This window comes from Rhinopithecus bieti, unplaced genomic scaffold, assembly GCF_001698545.2.
Source record: "Rhinopithecus bieti isolate Rb0 unplaced genomic scaffold, ASM169854v2 scaffold_13029, whole genome shotgun sequence".
Classification (NCBI taxonomy): Eukaryota; Metazoa; Chordata; class Mammalia; order Primates; family Cercopithecidae; genus Rhinopithecus; species Rhinopithecus bieti.
Window position 1 is genome coordinate 881,349 of NW_016807982.1, and position 18,055 is coordinate 899,403.

An 18,055-nucleotide genomic window follows, 5' to 3' on the forward strand; every position below is an offset into this window, starting at 1 on the left:
CCCCTACCTCAGCCCACCCAACCCAAGCTCACCCCTGCCTCACCCCCACCGCCGCCCCACCCAGCCCTCACCCCACCCCAACCTCGCCCCACCCCCACCCCAACCTCACTTCACCTCACCCCTACTGCACCCCAACCTCACCCACCTCACCCCCACCCCAACCTTACCCCCACCCCACCAGTGCTGCCTGGTCCTCCCCACACCCGGCCTTGAACTCCAGACCCTCCAGCCCTAGCATCTTTCAACTTAGATGGGGCAGGGCAGGTTGGACTGAAGATGCTTGCAAATTGCCTGCCAATCCTGCCTCATACTGGCCCTTTGGAGGACTGGCAGCATTTCTCTCTTTAGAGCTCTGAGCCTCCATTTAAAAGTCCCAGAACTTGGGTGCTGCCATGAGTGAGGAAGCCTGAGGTGGCCCCATCAGTCTTCAGCAGTTGGTCTCCCAGCTGAGACCCAGGTATTTGAGAGCATGAGAAGAGGAGCCCTTCCTGCTGAACCCTGTCTGAATTACTGACACACAGAATTATTATTATTATTGAGAGTTTTGCTCCTGTTGCCCAGGCTGGAGTGCAGTGGCGCCATCTCAGCCCACTACAACCTCTGCCTCCCGGCTTCAAGCGATTCTCCTGCCTCAGGCTCCCGAGTAGCTGGGATTACAAGTGGCCACCACCATGTCCGGCTGATTTTTTGTATTTTTAGTAGAAGTGGGGTTTCACCATGTTGGCCAGGCTGGTCTCGAACGCCTGACCTCAGGTGATCCACCTGCCTCGGCCTTCCAAAGTGCTGGGATTACAGGCATAAGTTACTGTGCCTGGCCTTCCACAGAATTATTTTATGAGCTATAATAATAAGCTATTTTAAGTCACTGTCTTTCACTGTATAGATAATGAGGCCACCTGGAATATTGTATGAACAGACCTTGGGATCCTAGGATTTTAAAATAATAGTAATAGTGCCTAATAATACTTTGAACTTTTATCATGTGGCAGCCACTGCTTTCTAAGTCAATGTGCATTGTCTCATCTAAAGAGCGTTAGAAACTTGTATGTGCCATTGGTAAGTGCTTGAGCCAGGATTTGAACCCAGCGTGGCCCTAGAACCTGTACCTTTACTTGCACTTGCTCTATTCCTGGTGACTGGGAAATGGGAATCAGAGACTTAGGCAATCTCACATCTAGGAGTGTTGGACTCAGAATCTTGGAGCTCAGGACCTCAGTATCCCAGATTTTTCTGTACCTTGACATTGACCCCTAGGGCTGGGGCAGGAATGCCCTAGTCAGCATGGGTGATGGAAGTGGGAGCACCAAGGCCCTGGGAGAGGTCAAGGCCCAAGTAGCCCAACAGTTCTGCCCACCTGGTCCACGGGTCAACCCTTGGTCCTTTTCAGCCCCTTGCCTGTCAGTGGCACTCCTTGCTTTCTCTCCCTTGTAGGATGTGGGGGACAGAGTTCGAGGAGTCTTGAACAGTTGTATGGGGTATCTGTTGACAAAATTCCTTCCCCATCCTTTTGAGTATCTCTTCCTGAATGGGAGGTTCTCACCACCTTCCCAAAGCCACTAGTTCCGTTTTTAGAAATGCTTCTTTTAGTTGCCCGAAACTAGGTTATGGGATCTGACTGCCACTGTCAGCCAAGAGTCCCCTTTGTGTCACTTGAGGAAGGTGGACACCCAGCTTAGGCACTCCCTGTCATCCGTAGTGGGGAGGTCAGTGTTCCTGACATTTCTTCTCTTGACCTCCTTTCCTGTAGTGATTCTGTCCTGTGCCCTCCACAGTCACCTGTTCCCTCCAGTCACCTGTTCCCATGGCTACTCCCTCGACTTGGTCTTCACCAATGTCTGTCCCACGCTGTAAGGACCTCGTTCTTCTAGCTCACTTACTGTGATTACCATCCCCAACCCAAAACAGTCCTACCTCACTGAATCTCTAATCTGGTGACCCTACCACTTTCTCAGTATTTGTCACCCCCCCTTCCTCTCTTCACTTCCCTCTGCCCAGTTCAGATTCACTCCCTTGCAATCCTTCAGCTCCCCAGCCCCTCTCCCTTCATCAGACTTGCTTGGCACCTGCCCCCCGCAATCCTGTGTACGTGCACCTGAGCTGCTGACCTCCAATGGGCCCCTACTGCAGTGAATCATCCCTCTACTTACCCAGTCACACTCCCCTCCTCTCACCACTCTCACCTGAAAGATACCATCATTTTCTCACTACAAAACTAGTGTCTCCAGATGGATCAGCCCCAGCCCCTAGGCAGGTCCCTTCCAGATGTGGTTCTAGAACAGCCCTGGCTGCCTGTGTTGGGTGGGCTCTACCAGGGAGGAGGAGAAGGGTGGTCAGTCCTGTGCTCACCTGGGGGTGTGGGGCAAGAAGTGCTGTCTTTGCTTCTCGCTTTACTTTGGGATCCCATGGCACAGGGGAGCAGGGTCCCCGCCCCCTCCATTACATGCACACCCTTCCCACTCACAGCTTTGACAGCACTGCTCCCCTTCCCAGGCCTTACCTGCCTACAGCAAAGACAGTCAGCCCAATGGTGAGGTTCTGCTGTGTAGCCTCTTGCTTGGCCACATCTGGGTCGAAAGTGCCATCCCAAATAATGGGAGCCCCCCAGGGGGTACAGGTCAGAACTTCAGGCCGGGCCCTGGCCAGGGCAGGGATGGGAAATAGCTCCATTCATCCACCCACTTGGTGCGTGTTCACTACCACCTCCCCAGTGCTGAGCCCTAGGGACCCGTAGACCGATGAGACCTAGTTGCTGCCCCTGGAAGCCTCCAGCTCAGAGCAACACAGAGGACCGGGAGGTGTGTGGCCCGATGGGGCTGCCGGGCTTGGTGGCAGAGTGCCTGACTCTGCTGGGGTGGGAGATGTGTGGAGGGCAGGGACATGGGGCAGAGCTCCATAGGGTTTGGGGGTGCCCTTGGAGTAGGAGGGCTGGGAGCTTCTTACCAGGGATGCAGGGCACCTGTGAAGTTGTCTGTCAGCAGGGACATTGTGGCGGAAGGGCAGACGCCCATGGGGATGAGGGCTTCCAGATGCCTGTGGCGGGTTGTGGCGGGAGGGGGGCAGCCGTGAGAAGCATGTCAGCCTGGCCAGGAGCCCTCTGGCTTTGCTTCTTACAAGGAGAGAGAGCTCACAAGGACACTTGAGCTGAGCTAGCTTCTGCCCTCCATCCCTCAAGGAGGCACTTAGATCCCCTTTAAACCTGAATCTGTGGTCCCACCTCAAGTGCTGGGGAAAGGGGCTTGTACCTGAATTTAGGGAGGCCATACAGAAACAGGCCTAAGAGGCCAAGTGCAAGTAGGATCTGCCGCCAGAAGATTCTCTTCCAGGCCCTGGGGGCGGGAAGGGGGCATCAGTAACTCATTTATATTATAGACAAATATTTATATGCACACATACATGAAAAGTCTTTCCTATTTCTGGCCACCCAGTTCCTCTGCATGAAGGTAGCCAGTGTTACCAGTTTCTTGTGCAGGGGCATGAACTTGGGCAGGTTGGGGGGATAATAACATTAGGGGTTGGGGTACTTATCTTGGGTGGAAGGTGGGACTGACCTTGGACAGGAGAGGCCAGGAGAGGATGCACAGGTGTTTGTGGCTCCATGACTGGGAGTGTTTTTTTTTGTTTTTTTTTTTTTTAAGAGACAGCCTCACTCTGTCACCCAGGCTGAAGTCTTGTGGTGTGATCACAGCTCACTGCAGCCTTGAACTCCTGGGCTCAAGCTATCCTCCCGCCTCAGCCTCCTGTGTAGCTGGGACTATAGACACCTAATTTTTTTTTTTTAAGAGATGGGGTCTTGCTATGTTGCCCAGGCTTGTCTCCACCTTGGCTCAAACAATCTTCCTGTGTCAGTCACTGGGAGTTAAGAGCTGTCTGGGACTTAGAGAAGAGTTACTGGGCTGGCTGTGGTCAGAGACCAGGTGTCTGTGGTGGCTGCAGTCACCAGGCCAGGTGAACTCCTCCAAGAAGAGCTCAGCAGCCCACTTCCTGGCTCAAAAGAGGTGGGCTTTGGGATTTGTCGACAGTTCATTGTTTTCCAGGAAGGGCCCCAAATGCCGAGAATCTTAATAAGCTCCTTCTGGGGAGCTCACTCCACTGTCCTCCCACCTTCCTGAGTACTCACATATCTAGGGCAACTGCAGCCACTCAGTAAGGAGCACAGACACAGGGGCCAGAGCCCTGGGTTCGAATCCCAGCTCCACTACTCATTAGCTGTGTGACCCTGGGGCAAGGTCTGGTCCTCTGCACATCAGTCTCATCTATAGGATGGGGTAATAACACCTGCCTTAGGGCTGTCATTGCCTTCACACAAGCTAATTGATGAGAACAAGGTCTCTCATGTTGCGATAGTTCACTCAGCTTTAGCTAGTGATGACCATTCTTCCTGAACACACCCGGATCATCTCCTGGGCAGCCTTCTCACTCCACTCCCATCCGTCCTTCCTTCCTCCCTTTTTTTTTTTTTTTTTTTTTTTGAGACAGAGTCTCACTCTGTAGCCCAGGCTAGCGTGCAATGGCACAATCTCAGCTCACTGCAACCTCTGCCTCCTGGGTTCAAGTGATTCTCCTTCCTCAGCCTCCCGAATAGCTGGGATTACAGGTGTCCACCTCCTTGCCTGGCTAATTTTTGTATTTTTAGTAGAGATGTGGCTTCGCCATGTTGGCCAGGCTGGTCTCAAACTCCTGACCTCAGGTGATCTACCCGCCTTGGCCTCCCAAAGTGCTAGGATTTCAGGCATGAGCCACCATGCCTGGCCTACAAATCCTTTCAAAACCTGGCTCCCCTGGTCTGTTTCAAGAAGCCTGCCAACCTCAGACCCTCCTGCCCCGCCTCTCCTGCTGCCCCCACGTAACCGTTCCTTAGCAGGTGTGTCTAGTAAAGAGTGCTGCGAACTGCCTTGCAGGTGTGTGGATCCACCTGGGCACTGTCTCCGAGCACAGCCCCTCCTCCAGTTCACTGCGCCAAGCCAGAAACCTGGGTGCACCCTGACCCCTCCTGCTCTGCACCTGCTGTCTGCTTTCAGTCCCAGGTTGACCTGGTCTCCTTGATCTCTGCTCCTCCTGCTCTTCCCCGTGCCCCACAGTGACCCTGGCCTGCTCCTCTGTCACGGGATCATTGCAGCAACACTCTTCATGCTCCTGGTCACTTCCTCCACAGCCCCAGAGTCATCTCATAACAAGTCAACCTGCCTTAACAGTTTCCACGTCACACAAACAGGTAAATCCTCAAAGAAGAAGTGCATTTAGTAGGCAAATATATGGAAAAATGTTCACTCTCACTGGTAATCAAAGATATACAAATTAGAACAAGGTGGTATGTTTTGCCTAAAAAACGAGCACTTTAAAAAAAAGATATAATGGGGCTGGGAGGGGCTTGTGCATGTAATCCCAGTGTTTTGGGAGGTCAAGGCAGGAGAATTGCTTGAGGCCAGGAGTTTGAGATCAGCCTGGGCAACAGAGCAAGACCCTGCCTCTGCAAAAAATTAAAAAATTAGCCAGAGTTGGGCGCAGTGGCTCATGCCTGTAATCCCAGCACTTTGGGAGGCCAAGCGAGTGGATCACGAGGTCAAGAGATCGAGACCATCCTGGCCAACATGGGGAAACCCCGTCCCTACTAAAAATACAAAAATTAACTGGCCATGGTGGCGCACATCTGTAGTCCCAGCTACTTAGGTGGGTGAGGCAGGAGAATCGCTTGAACTTGGGAGGCGGAGGTTGCAGTGAGCTGAGATTGTGCCACTGCAGTCCAGCCTGGTGACAGAGCAAGACCTTGTCTCAAAAAAACAAACACAAAACAAAAAAAATTAGCCAGATGGTATGCACCTGTAGTTCCAGCTATTCAGGAGGCTGAGGCAGGAAGATCGCTTGAGCCCAGGAGTTACAGGTTACAGTGAGCTATGATCATGCCACTGGACTCCAGCCTGGGTCACAGAGGTAGACTCTGTCTTGATTTAAAAAATAAAAGGCATAATGGGAATAGCTAAGCTGCAAGAATGCAGTGAGATCGGCGCTGTTACACTTTCTGGTGGGAGTGTAAATTGCCACAGCCTTTTGGAAAGCTACTTAGCTATGGGAATTGAAAGTGTTCAATATTCATCCACTTTGATTCAGTAATTCCCAGCTTCTGGGAATCTGTTCAAAGGAGATAATCTTCAGAATGAGAAAAGTTTATGCGTAAAGATGTTCATCAGTTTCTGTTAAGTCGTGCATTCAACATCTATTTATTGGACACAAGCTCAGCATCGAACACTGTGCTAAGTCAGGGATTCAGAGGGGAACGGGACACAGACCCTGTCTTCAGGGTGTGGAGGCAGGAAGATGTGGGTGTGGTGGGTGAGGGAGTGAGGGAGTGGATCACATGACAGACTGAAGACAGATGTGTGGAACACGGCACAATGAATGCTGTGATTGGGAGCAATGCCGGGTGCTGTGAGGCAAATTGGAGGGTAGCACCTGAGCCTTGGTAGATGAAGAGGTCGTTGGGGCCTCCTGGAGGAAGAGTTGACTTCTAAGCTAGGACCTAAAAAATTATTAATAGAAGTTCTTCAGGTGAAGAAGGCGTGGAAGGGGAAGAGAGGTCCATGGAAAAGAAACAACAGTGTGCAAAAGTGAGGAAGCCTCACTCCTGGAATGTCTGTGGAACTGCAGGGTGGAGGGTAGTAGCAGATGAGAAGGGAGGGATGAGGCTGCAGAGGTGAGCTGGGGCCAAGTCACCCGGGGCCCACATTTTAGGCCCGGGGAATTGGACTTCATCTTGAGGGTCATGGGGAGCCCTGAAAGGTATTTCCTCTGGGAGTGAATCAGTCAGATTTTTATTTGAAAAAAGAAAACCTCCACAAACCCTGAAGTAGTCCAGCTGCAATCTGGAGCCTGGCCATGGTGAGGTGGCAGGGAGGAGACTGCTGGAGGCAGGAAGATGAGTTAGGTGCCAGCCCCTGGGAGGTATTAGGGGCAACACCAGGGAGTTGGCAGCTGGATGGAGAGGAATAGGTGGTGAGGGGGTGTCGAGGAGGGCACATGGGCAAGACTTGGCCATGGATTGGAGGGACGGGGCTGGGGGACCAGAAAGGAGAAGATGCCTGGTTGTCTGGTTGGAGGAAGGGAGCTGGAGCCCAGAAGGCAGGCAGGCTCAGGAGAAAGTTCTGGGATTTACCAGGAGGGCAGGGATGTCATGGAGGAGAGGGAGAGAGGACAGAGGGAGAGGAGGCCAGGGCCGAGGTGGGAGTGGGAGGAAGACTGAGCAGGTAGAGGACTTAGGGACAGGCACATGGGTTGGGTGGGAGTGGGGCTGTCTTTCCAGAAGTCGGGCTGTAAGGAGGAAAGAGATGGGGTGGCAACTGGAGGGCACAGGGTGGTTGTATTAATGGGTGCGTGCTTGTTTCCCTTACACAAGCAAGACTTGAGCTTGGTCGAATGCTGCCTGGAAAACACCCATGGAGAAGGCGTTTTGGGTCACAGGGAGAGGCATTATCTGAGCTGCTCAAATACAACTGAAGAAGGCTCTAGTGTCCAGCCGAAGGGACTGGCTAAATAAATGTGTTAGGAAGACTCTGCAGTCATATAGAAAAATTCCCACACAGGAACATTAAAGGAAGAAAGCAGGATCTAAAATTGATGTGCACTCTGATTACAATTAGCAAGAATAAAAACATGCACCAGAAAATAAGACTAAAAGGAAGAATGTGCAATGAAATTAGTGTCTTATTTTCTCTGTAATTGTCTTTAATGTATTTACAGTATGTTGCTTCTTTAATGAAGGAAAAATTCAAAGTTAGCAATTTACACACACACAAAATTTAGGTTATTTTGTGGCTTCTTGCTGACTGCAGTACACCGTCCACATCTCTTAACCATGCCTGAGAAGCCTTCCAAGTCCAGCCCCTCCGCCGTAACACTGTCAGTGCCCACAGCCCCTGGCCAGCTTGCCTGCAGCTAGGAATGGAGACTCTGCGGTGACTAGTCCCAGGATGTTCCTGTAGCCTTCTCTGAAAAAGCAAACTAATGCAACAACCTCAGGGTTCGTTAGTGGGGAACTGGACGAATGAATTAGGCATATCTATACAGGTGTGTTACCTTTATCCAAAAGTTTGTACCAAAAGAGTTTTGGATTTTAGACTTTTTTGGAGTTTTGAATATTTGCATTGTATTTACTGACTAAGTATCCCTAATCTGGAAATCTGAAATTCAGAATGCTCCAGTGGGAGCATTTCCTTTGAATGTCCTGTCGGTGCTCAAAAAGTTTTGGATTTTAGAGGGTATAGGATTTCAGATTTTTGGATGAGGGGTACTCAACTTGTATAATGGAGATCAACATGGCTATTGAAAAGGGTGAGGTAGATTTATATGTACTCTCTGGAAAAGAGACCCTAATGTGTTAAGGCGAAAAGAAAGGAACAACTAATATGAAGAGGTAGACCTTGCTTCTGGCAGGGCGTAGCACCTGTGCCTGTGTACCCGAGCCTTTGCAGTCATGTATGGCCGCATCTTTCATGATGTGTAGGAAGAGATCTGGAATAGCATCATCCAGTGGAAGTATAATGTGAGCCACATATGTAATTTAAACATTTCTAGTAGCCACATTAAAACAGTGAAACAGGTGTAAATTTGGATGTGCTGGGTTAAATAAAAGTGTTGTTACAAATAATTTAATTCCCCACATGCAGTCCATCAGCAAACCCTGTGGGTGCTCCCACTCACTGTCCTCCGTCCCCCCACTCACTCTTCCCCCATCCTCCCATTCACTCTCCCCATCCTGTGTTCTCAGCGATTGATCCCAGTGAGCCAAGTGGGACCCTTGCTTTCTCTCCTGACAGCCAAGTTGTTGCTTTTGCCTCCTCCCTAGTGCCCAAAACTCCCCTCCTGGCCTCTCTCACTGTCCTATTCATGCCTCCTTGTTTCTAATCTGGATTCCTATAACAGTCTCTTGACCCTGTTTCCATCTTTTACTCTTCACCATGAAGTCTCCTAGGCTTCCGCACCTCTGTATTCCACTCTGATTGCTCTCTTCCTCCCATCAGCTAACAAGTTCTGCATCATTCCTCAGCACCCAGCTTCCTCCTGTCTGAAATCGGCCTTGACATCTCCTCCTCTTAGGTCCCTCCCCCAGGTTGTGCCTCTGTCCATTTCCCAGACCTCTCCTCTAGTACCTGCCAAGCGATGCTAGGGACTGTCTGCCCCACTAGGCTCGAAGTTTCTCTGTTTTGCCAGCCTTTATATTCCTGGTGCCAAATCCCAGAGCCTGCCTTATAATTCATGCTATTGATAAGTATTTGTTCAGCAAATGAATGAAACAATGAATGAGTTATTTGTGTTCATTCTCTCTTCCAAGTGAACTGGTACTCCTTTGCTGAAAACTCCATTTTCTTCAGGATTAAGTCTGCACTCCTTATGCATAATGCCAGACACTTACTGAGACGGATACTTGGCCAAATGTATTTTGTGCCTGTCCTGTTAAAGGCACACCACAGCCCCTTGAAGGAGATGCTGTACTTATCTCTACTTTACACATGAGGAAACTGAGGCTTAGAAAGGTTAATTCACTGGCTTAGGGTTGCAGTTGCTCAGGGGAGAAAGCAGGGGTCCATTTGGGTCACTGGGATCAACCGCCGAGAACATAGAAGGCAAGATCAAGGAAATGCAAACTGCAACTTGAGAAGCACTGAGTCGGGACAGCCAGGTGAACACCGCTGTCCAGGGCACACACAATACCTGAGGGCAGCACTTAGCAAGGGGGCTGGGCCAGGGTCACTGTGTGAGAGAGGACACACAGAGGCCTGGAGCGGATCTCAGTGACATCTCACCTCTGCAAGGCTGGGTGGCCTCATTTGTGTGAATCAGATGCACCACATCTTCTTTTAGGAGTAGGTTTGGTTCCCTCCCTCTGTGCTATACACATACTAACTCAGGTGGGGCCTGGTTTTCATTTTCTTCCATAAAGGGAAAATTAAGGTCCAGAAAGTGAAAAGAACTACCCAGAGTCCTGTAGGCCAGTGGTGCACCTGCACACGTGGCCTGCACTCCAGCAGCAGGAGAGGAGGCAGCACATGGGACGTTCGTTCTTGCCTAGGGGCTCCCTGTCAGCTCAGGGTCCTGCCAGCCATTCCCTGCCTTCTGGGACACCAGGCTTTCCATTCCCTAGTTCTACCCTCTGGGGATCAACTAATCAGTTTGTTTCTCCTCCAGTAAGTATCCGTGTTCTTTTTTTTTTTTTTTTTGAGACAGAGTCTTGCTCTGTCGCCCAGGCTGGAGTACAGTGGCCGGATCTCAGCTCACTGCAAGCTCTGCCTCCCGGGTTCACGCCATTCTCCTGCCTCAGCCTCCCGAGTAGCTGGGACTACAGGCGCCCACCACCTCGCCCGGCTAGTTTTGTATTTTAGTAGAGACGGGGTTTCACCGTGTTAGCCAGGATGGTCTCGATCTCCTGACCTCGTGATCCGCCCGTCTGGGCCTCCTAAAGTGCTGGGATTACAGACTTGAGCCACCGCGCCCGGCCAGTATCCGTGTTCTTTAGGTGAAAAGCCTACTGCAAGTTTTCAGGGCGCACCTTCAATAGGCATTTGCCGTTTCTGTTGTTTATACTTTTACCAAGGCATTTGCACAGGGGGTAAGGTGTGGGCTTGGGCTTTGAGTAGAACTGTCGGATTCCCCAGCCAGAGCTTCCAGCATGGCATTTGGGCTCTATTTGACCTGGGCCTAGCTCAACCCTGAGGCTCATCTCACAAGGTTCTCAGCCCTGTTATTTCTCCCTGTGGGCTTGGCTGCTTCCCTTCCCACTCTGTTCAGCTCGTCTGAGCTCCTGGATGGTTGGCTGCAGCTGGGCTCCTCCAACTCCAAGAAGCCTGGTCAAACCCTGTACTGGGAGCTGGCAAGGCTGCCTCTGGAGGTGCACTGTGGGAGGTATGTGAGGTACTGCGTAAAGTACTACAGGAGCAGGAAAAGGCTGGAGGGCTTTCTCCCCCTCTGTGGCTGTCCCACCCTCTTCACCAGCCTCCTCCCAACCAGGGAAGAGCAAACCGATGCTTATTCTGGGCTCTGGGCCTCAGCCAGGGCACAAAGGCAGAGTTGGTCTTGTGAACTCCTGTGGTCAGGCCTGGAAGGGTGCTGAGACCCAGGACTGGGTGGGACCCCAGCTCCTCCTGCCCCTCCTGTGCCCCAGCTTGGGAACCCATAGTCTGTGGAGGCCCCTGACCAGCCCACTCCTCCATATTTCTTGTTCAGATTCTACCTGCAGAAGGTGGTCCCTCAAGCTCCACCCTGTGCCCTGTTGCCCACTCTCCTTGGCTTCAAGAAAGGGTTAAAGATCAGCCATTAGGTCTTAAGGGGGCACAGGTTCCTAGTCCTGGACTATCAGTCCTAGTGGAGATAGAGGGAGCCCTCAGTTATAGTTGGGGAGGGAATGTAGCCCGGGTCTCTGCTTTCCAGCTTGCTAAGGGGGTTTGGAGTTAAGGGAAGCAAGGGGAGTCCAGCTTTTCATTGGCTACAAAATCTTGCAGAATACAGCCTTCCCCACCCCTGTGTCCATGCACACGGATTGTCTTTCTTCTCCTGGGGCAATGTCCCCTCTTGGAGTCACCTTTCCCCAGGACCGGAGGCCTCAGCTGGTATTCCCGGGCTGGCTCTGGTGCCTCTCCTTGGTACTGTTTTAGCCATCAGACTGGATCCCTCTTAGCTCAGCTGAACCCAGGCTTTCTTCCTCTCCACACCATTGTCCCCACTCACCTGAGTCCCTCCTTGAGAGCCATATGGGGAAGTAGGTAGGATGGCCTGGAGCAGACTTTCCCAGCTCAGAGCCGGGGAAGAAATGGCCTGTTCCTGGAGACCTGGACCAAGCAGCTTCTCCCCCTTTACCTCAGGAGTTGCACTCACAGGAGCAGTCAGGATGGACTGCCTGGGAGGGACCTGCCAGGGGTGCGACCTTTTGGGGGAAGCTGGCCCCAAGGTGGAGTGGGGCTGGCAACCCTTTTGGGACCAATCACCTGGAAGAGGGTGGGTCTGAGTAGGCCAGTTCTGGTTGGCTGGAGGCTCTGTCATTTTGTACAGACTCCTCTTCCCTCCACAGGGGAAGTGTCTTTGGTTCTTGGGAGTGGCTGGGGATCAAGGTATGGTGTTTGCACCCAGGAAAGGCCCTATTCTGCACGGAACCTCAGCCAGATCTGAAGGGCACTCGGCACCTGTGACCTTGAACAGTTCACCTAGTGGAGCCCTTTACCTTCTTAGTAGAATGGTGTATGTACACCAGTCACCCAGGAGAGAACCACGTAAGATCCTGGATGTCGAACCGTTGTGATTTACTCTGGGCAGTGCTTTTTAAAGTTCGAGTTGTGACCTATCTGAGGGTCGTGTAATGAGTTCAGTGGGTCATGACCAAGATTTTAAAAATATGAAAGGAATACAATAGAAAAGAAAATATTCTGTATTGTACATAAGGGTAGGTTTTGTTTCATGAAATGTTTGTTTCAGTTGATAGATATTGAAGTGTGTATATGAGGTTGGGAAATATTTCTTTAAATTGTGGATCATGATGGAAATAGGTTTGTGAAATTCAGTGTAAAGTGTAAACAACAGGAATAGCAAATGCCTATTGCAGGTGTGTCCTGCAAACTTGCAGTAGGTTGGAGCTTTTCATCTCAAGAAGATGGATACTTACTGGTGTGAATCAAATTCACCACATCTTTAAGAAGTAGGTTTGGTTCCCTTCCTCTTTGCTACACACATAACTAACTCAGGTGGGGCCTGGTTTCCATTTTCTTCCATAAAGGGAAAATTAAGGTCCAGAAAGTGAAAAGAACTGCCCAGAGTCCTATAGGCCAGTGGTGCACCTGCACACGTGGCCTGCACTCCAGCAACAGGAGAGGAGGCAGCACATGGGGCATTCGTTCTTGCCTGGGGGCTCCCGAGGGCTCACTCCCCAATCTCAGCATCCTCCTCCTCCCCTGTCAGCTCAGGGTCTTGCCAGCCATTCCCTGCCTCCTGGGACACCAGGCTTTCCAGTCCCTAGTTCTACTCTCTGGGGATCAACTAATCAGTGTGTTTCTCCTCCAAGAAAGTTACATTTTCATAGGCTTTCCAGAGGAGTTATTAAGATGTGAGTGTTGGTTCTTGAAAGTTACTTTCAAGTAAGTAATCATCCTTTAGAGATTGTCATTCAGTAGGTTATGGCCTGACCCTCAAACCACCCCCATCTCTGCTTTGTTTTAAAAGTAGAGTTTTGTCTGTCACCTCGGTTGGGGGTACAGTGGTGCAATCATAGCTCACTGCAGCCTTGAACTCTTCGGCTGAAGCGATCCTCTGACCTCAGCCTCCAGAATAGCTGGGATTACAGGTACACACCACCTTGCCTATTTTTTAATACTTTTTGTAGATATGAGGTCTCCCTATGTTGCCCAGGTTGGTCTCAAACTCCTGGCCTCAAGCAATCCTCCCACCTCGGCCTCCCCAAAGTGCTGGGTTTACAGATGTGAGCAGCCATAACCTAAATTTTTAACAGGTGGAAATGGTCCCTTAAGGAAAACCTGATGAAGGGGAGGAGCAGTGAGGCCAAGCTGCCCTTTTTCCCTTCCCCCCATAGATGTGGGGTAGATTTCACTCCACCCAAGAGGGCACGTGGTTATTCTGTGCTTCACCCCCGTCTCATTGCTAACACAGTGCCTGGTTCAGAGGCATGTGGTCAACATAGGCTAACATAGCAGCACACACGTCTAGTCCAGCCAGCTCACCTGCCCCTCATTTGCACTTCCACATTCATGCTTGTGCCTTTGCACTTACTGCCTTGGTCTGGAATGCCCTTTCTCTTTCTTTATTCAAGGCTTAGATGCCTCCTCTCTGCCCTAATCATTTTCTATTTGAGCATGCAAAAGTGCTTAGTGAACCAAAGCCATCCCAAGGCTATTCTGGGTGCTGTGCAGCTCTATCCACAGGTGTGTGCTGGAAGATGGGAGAGTCTGGGTTGTGTCCCAGGTGTCTAGAGGTTGCTAGCCCAACAGTCATCTCCCAAGTGGGAATGGCAGGTATAGGGACACAGAGCAGAAAGGGCTTCTGGATCTTCTCCAAGGGACACCATGTGAAGAAAGCTGGTATCTACCCATGTGAACTGCAGCTGAGGGCACCCTCAAATGACCCAGCCCCAGAAAAGTGTGGAGGATATGCTGTCCACTTAAGGTCCCTTCCCCAGCCCAGGGACCGACCCGTCTCCATATGGGTGAAAAGTAGCCATTTGGGCCCAGAGACAGGCATTCCTAGGGGAGAAAGGCACCAAAGAGACAGATTTTACAGATTTATTTTAAAAAACAAAACAAAGGTTAAAAAAGTCCTTCATTTCCAACCCTGCCTGGGGGCGTGGGTGGGGAATAGAATAAGCTCAGAAAGGTGCCTACCTCCTTCCTGCAAAGGACACGGCAGGTCAGAGGCAGGCCCTCGCCCTTCCTGCCCTGCCTCCTCCTCAGGTAGCTCAAACTGCTGCTAGGAAGTTTTATGGGCAAAGAAGTGTGGGAGTGGGAGGCCAAGAGCTGCCTTCCTCACATCAACAGAAACTCCAGCTGTTCTCTCCCCTTAGAAGTTCTCCGGGCCCCACCACTGGGACTCCCAGGGTGGGCGGGCGGGCAGGCAGGCAGGCCAGGAGGCTCAGCCCTCTGAGCTATGTTGCTCAGACCACCGCAGCTTTCTTAATGCTCTTTGTGAACCAGGAGGGCAGTCAGCGGAACTTCACAGTGCGGGGAGGGGTGTCTGGAAAGGAAACTGAAGCGCCGTCTCTTTCTGACCTTGCCTCTGCACTGAGGCTGCCCTTCTTGGCTATTCCCCATCCTGAGGCTGAGTGGAGTCCAGGACAAAGCACTAAGTGGCTGTTTGCTACAAAACACCTGGAGATGCCAGAGAGTAGCCCTTGGCCTATCTGTCAGTCCAGGCTCCCACACAGTCACACAGTCATACACACAGCGTTAAGGCGTCTGTGCCAGCAGGCACGGCCCGGCGGGGCCCAGCTTCTCTCTCTCCACCTGCAGAGGGTGTAGTGGGGAGAACCCTGGCTGCTGCAGAAACAGGCTGAAGGGGGAGAAGCTGACAACGGAAGAGTTAACCAGGCCTGGAGAAAGAAGTGGGAGGAAGGCAGGCAAGGGCTTTCTAGGCCTCCATCCAGGCCTGCTGGCTGCCCTTGAAGTAACCCAACTCAGGTTGGGGAGCCCTGACCATATACCCCCTGGAAAATGGGGGACAGAAAGAGGGGAAGAGAGCGGGGCTAGAGTATTGGGACTTTGGAGGAAGCCAGTGCTATCAATATTTACAAGCATAAAGCCCCATCTTCTGTGCCACCTACCTCTCTGCCCCTCCCACAGAAATGAAAGGCCCCTGAGAGCCATGGAGGAGGTGCCCAGACCTCCTCACCAGCTACGCCCCTAGGGAGAGCCCCTGCCCTCCAACTGGCCCCATTTCTGGGCCCCTCAGGAATGTCTGTCTGGCTCTTCTCAGTCGGGAGGCAGCGCCCTGGGCCAGCATCCTGGCTGCCGCCGGCCCTAGGAGTCCTTGAGCATGCTGATGCGGGCGTAGATCTTCAGGGCAGGCCCCAGCTTGATGTTCATGGCGCTCATCAGGTGGTCCTCCTTGAGCAGCAGCAGGGCTTGCCCGTCGATTTCCTGGGCACGGAATTCCTCTGCTATCTCCTGGCAGCCTGAGGGGGTACCACCAAAGACAGTGTCAATCCAAGCTGCCAGTGTTCACCTCTGGCAGCCACTGCCTAGTCATCTAGATCTAGTTATCTGCATCCATTATCTCCTTTAGTCCTCATAACCACGCCTTGAGGAAGGCACTGCTGTTTTTATTTTGCAGCTTGAGAGAGGCTGGGCAACTCACCCACAGCAGCCACGATCCGGGCCGCCTCCTATGTGCCCGTGTTCAGATCCCTGCTCTGTGAACTGAGTGGACCCATGTCCACTAAGGTGCTGAGGAAGTGACAGCGTGTGATTTCTGAGGCTAGATCATAAAGGGCACAGCAGTTCTTACCTCACTCTTCTGTCTGGTTTACTGCAGAGTAAGCCAGCTACCAGTAAGCCACCCCAGCAACCCTCTGGAGAGGCACGCTTGGAGAGCAGCCAAGGCCCTGGTGGTCCTCGGCCACCTCGCTGTGTGAGTGAACCATGCTGGAAGTTGGTTTTCTGGCTCCAGACCTCAGACACTGCAGCCCTGTATGGCGTCTTCCCTGAGACCTCATATGACCTCAAACTCACACTGGGTTTGTGGAAGGGAGCAGATAACCTCTCTGTTTAGTTTCCAGGTCTTCAGACTAAGAGAAACTGGACACCAGGAGCCTCATACTGGGACTGCTCAGCTGAGCCACTCAATTCCTGACCCACAGGGCCATTGAGATGGCAAGTGATTGCTGCTTAAAGCCACTGAGTTCTGGAGTAATTTACACCACGGCAATAGGTAACGAATGCAGATTCTGGTACCTGGAAAAGGAGTGCTGCCATAAAACAGCTCTAGAGATGTGGGTGTGGCCTCGGAACTGGCCACAGGCAGGAGCCGGAAGGACTTTGTGGAAAGCGTGAGTGTCTAAGGTGCTTTGAGAGACTGTATGTAGAAGTCTCATGGTCTTTGGGGAAGCTGCTGGGAGGCCTAAAGGAAAGCGAGGAAACTCTTAGTGGAGATTGGAAGAAACAGGGTCACTATTATGAAATAAAAGAACATTTTGTAAAAACGTGGTTGGTGGCAGAAATGTAAGTTGAATGTACCTCCTGAAGTGGGTGGTCTAGCTAAGGAGATTTTCAGACACAACGTGGAAGGTGTTGCTTGGCTTCTTACTGCTGCTCACAGTAAAACAGGAGAGAGAGAAGGTAAAAACAAACAAAACTGTTCAACAGAAAGGAACCGGGATCTGCTGGTTTTAAAAATGCACAGCCTCGTGCGGTGGCTCAAGCCTGTAATCCCAGCACTTTGGGAGGCCGAGACGGGCGGATCACGAGGTCAGGAGATCAAGACCATCCTGGCTAACACGGTGAAACCCCGTCTCTACTAAAAAAAATACAAAAAACTAGCTGGGCGAGTGGTGGGCGCCTGTAGTCCCAGCTAATGCAGTCCCAGCTACTTAGGAGGCTGAGGCAGGAGAATGGCGTAAACCAGGGAGGCGGAGCTTGCAGTGAGCTGAGATCTGGGCACGGCACTCCAGCCTGGGTGACAGAGCGAGACTCCGTCTCAAAAAAAAAAAAAAAAAAAAAATGCCCAGCCTCTCCAGATGGCACATGACGCTAAAATTAAGAAATGGTTTCTAGGCAAAGATTAAATTCGGGGCACAGTCAAGAAAACATGGTCTACAGATTAAACTTAGGATGTGACTTAAATCTTTTTGTTAAAGACTTCAGAAAGATCTAAAATGATGCCTCAAAGAGCTATTCAATCCAAAGGCTCTCTATGGATTTTCTAGGCACGCCTCACAGATCCTCTTTTCAACAGCAGGGTTTCTAAGAATGTGAAGGGCACTGTCCGTGCTGCCGCTCAGCTTCAGAAGAATCCCAATGCAAACAGCTTATCCTTGAAGATAATTCTGGGTGTATTTTTTGTCTAATGGAATGGACCCCAACAAGATTCCCAGAAAACTGACAATTATTTTATTTATTTTTTTTTTTTTGAGGCGGAGTCTCGCTCTGTCGCCCAGACTGGAGTGCAGTGGCCAGATCTCAGCTCACTGCAAGCTCCGCCTCCCGGGTTTACGCCATTCTCCTGCCTCAGCCTCCCGAGTAGCTGGGACTACAGGCGCCCGCCACCTCGCCCGGCTAGTTTTTGTATTTTTAGTAGAGACGGGGTTTCACCGTGTTAGCCAGGATGGTCTCGATCTCCTGACCTCGTGATCCGCCCGTCTCGGCTTCCCAAAGTGCTGGGATTACAGGCTTGAGCCACCGCGCCCGGCCGACAATTATTTTAAGAAATACTGAATTACTGGCTGGGTGTGGTGGCTCACGCCTATAATCCCAGCACTTTGGGAGGCCGAGGCAGGCGGATCACAAGGTCTGGAGATCGAGACCATCCTGGCAAACACGGTGAAACCCCGTCTCTACTAAAAATACAAAAAATTAGCTGG

General features: G+C 51.4%; 3 protein-coding genes across 11 annotated transcripts in view; 1 reads left to right on the plus strand and 2 right to left on the minus strand.

The window, feature by feature from the left end:
• Positions 1 to 11,735, minus strand: part of A3GALT2 (alpha 1,3-galactosyltransferase 2) — a 12,803-nt gene extending 1,068 nt beyond the window's left edge. The window contains exons 1-4 of the mRNA XM_017884523.1: positions 11,713 to 11,735; positions 3,243 to 3,326; positions 2,941 to 3,030; positions 2,498 to 2,635 (exon numbers count right to left, since the gene is read on the minus strand). Of these exons, the coding sequence (XP_017740012.1) occupies positions 2,498 to 2,635; positions 2,941 to 3,030; positions 3,243 to 3,326; positions 11,713 to 11,735 (335 nt within the window). The remainder of the gene's footprint in view (positions 1 to 2,497; positions 2,636 to 2,940; positions 3,031 to 3,242; positions 3,327 to 11,712) is intronic.
• Positions 1 to 18,055, plus strand: part of LOC108537280 (uncharacterized) — a 27,874-nt gene that overhangs the window by 438 nt on the left and 9,381 nt on the right. The window lies entirely within an intron of this gene.
• Positions 14,253 to 18,055, minus strand: part of PHC2 (polyhomeotic homolog 2) — a 115,897-nt gene continuing 112,094 nt past the window's right edge. For 5 of the 9 annotated variants that reach the window (XM_017884514.1, XM_017884513.1, XM_017884518.1 and 2 more), the window contains 2 exons: positions 16,431 to 16,596; positions 14,253 to 15,652 (listed from right to left, as the gene is read on the minus strand). In XM_017884514.1, coding sequence (XP_017740003.1) covers positions 15,373 to 15,652; positions 16,431 to 16,596 — 446 coding nt within the window. In that variant the 3' untranslated portion in view covers positions 14,253 to 15,372. The remainder of the gene's footprint in view (positions 15,653 to 16,430; positions 16,597 to 18,055) is intronic. The other 4 variants (XM_017884520.1, XM_017884517.1, XM_017884515.1 and 1 more) reach the window with 3 other exon arrangements.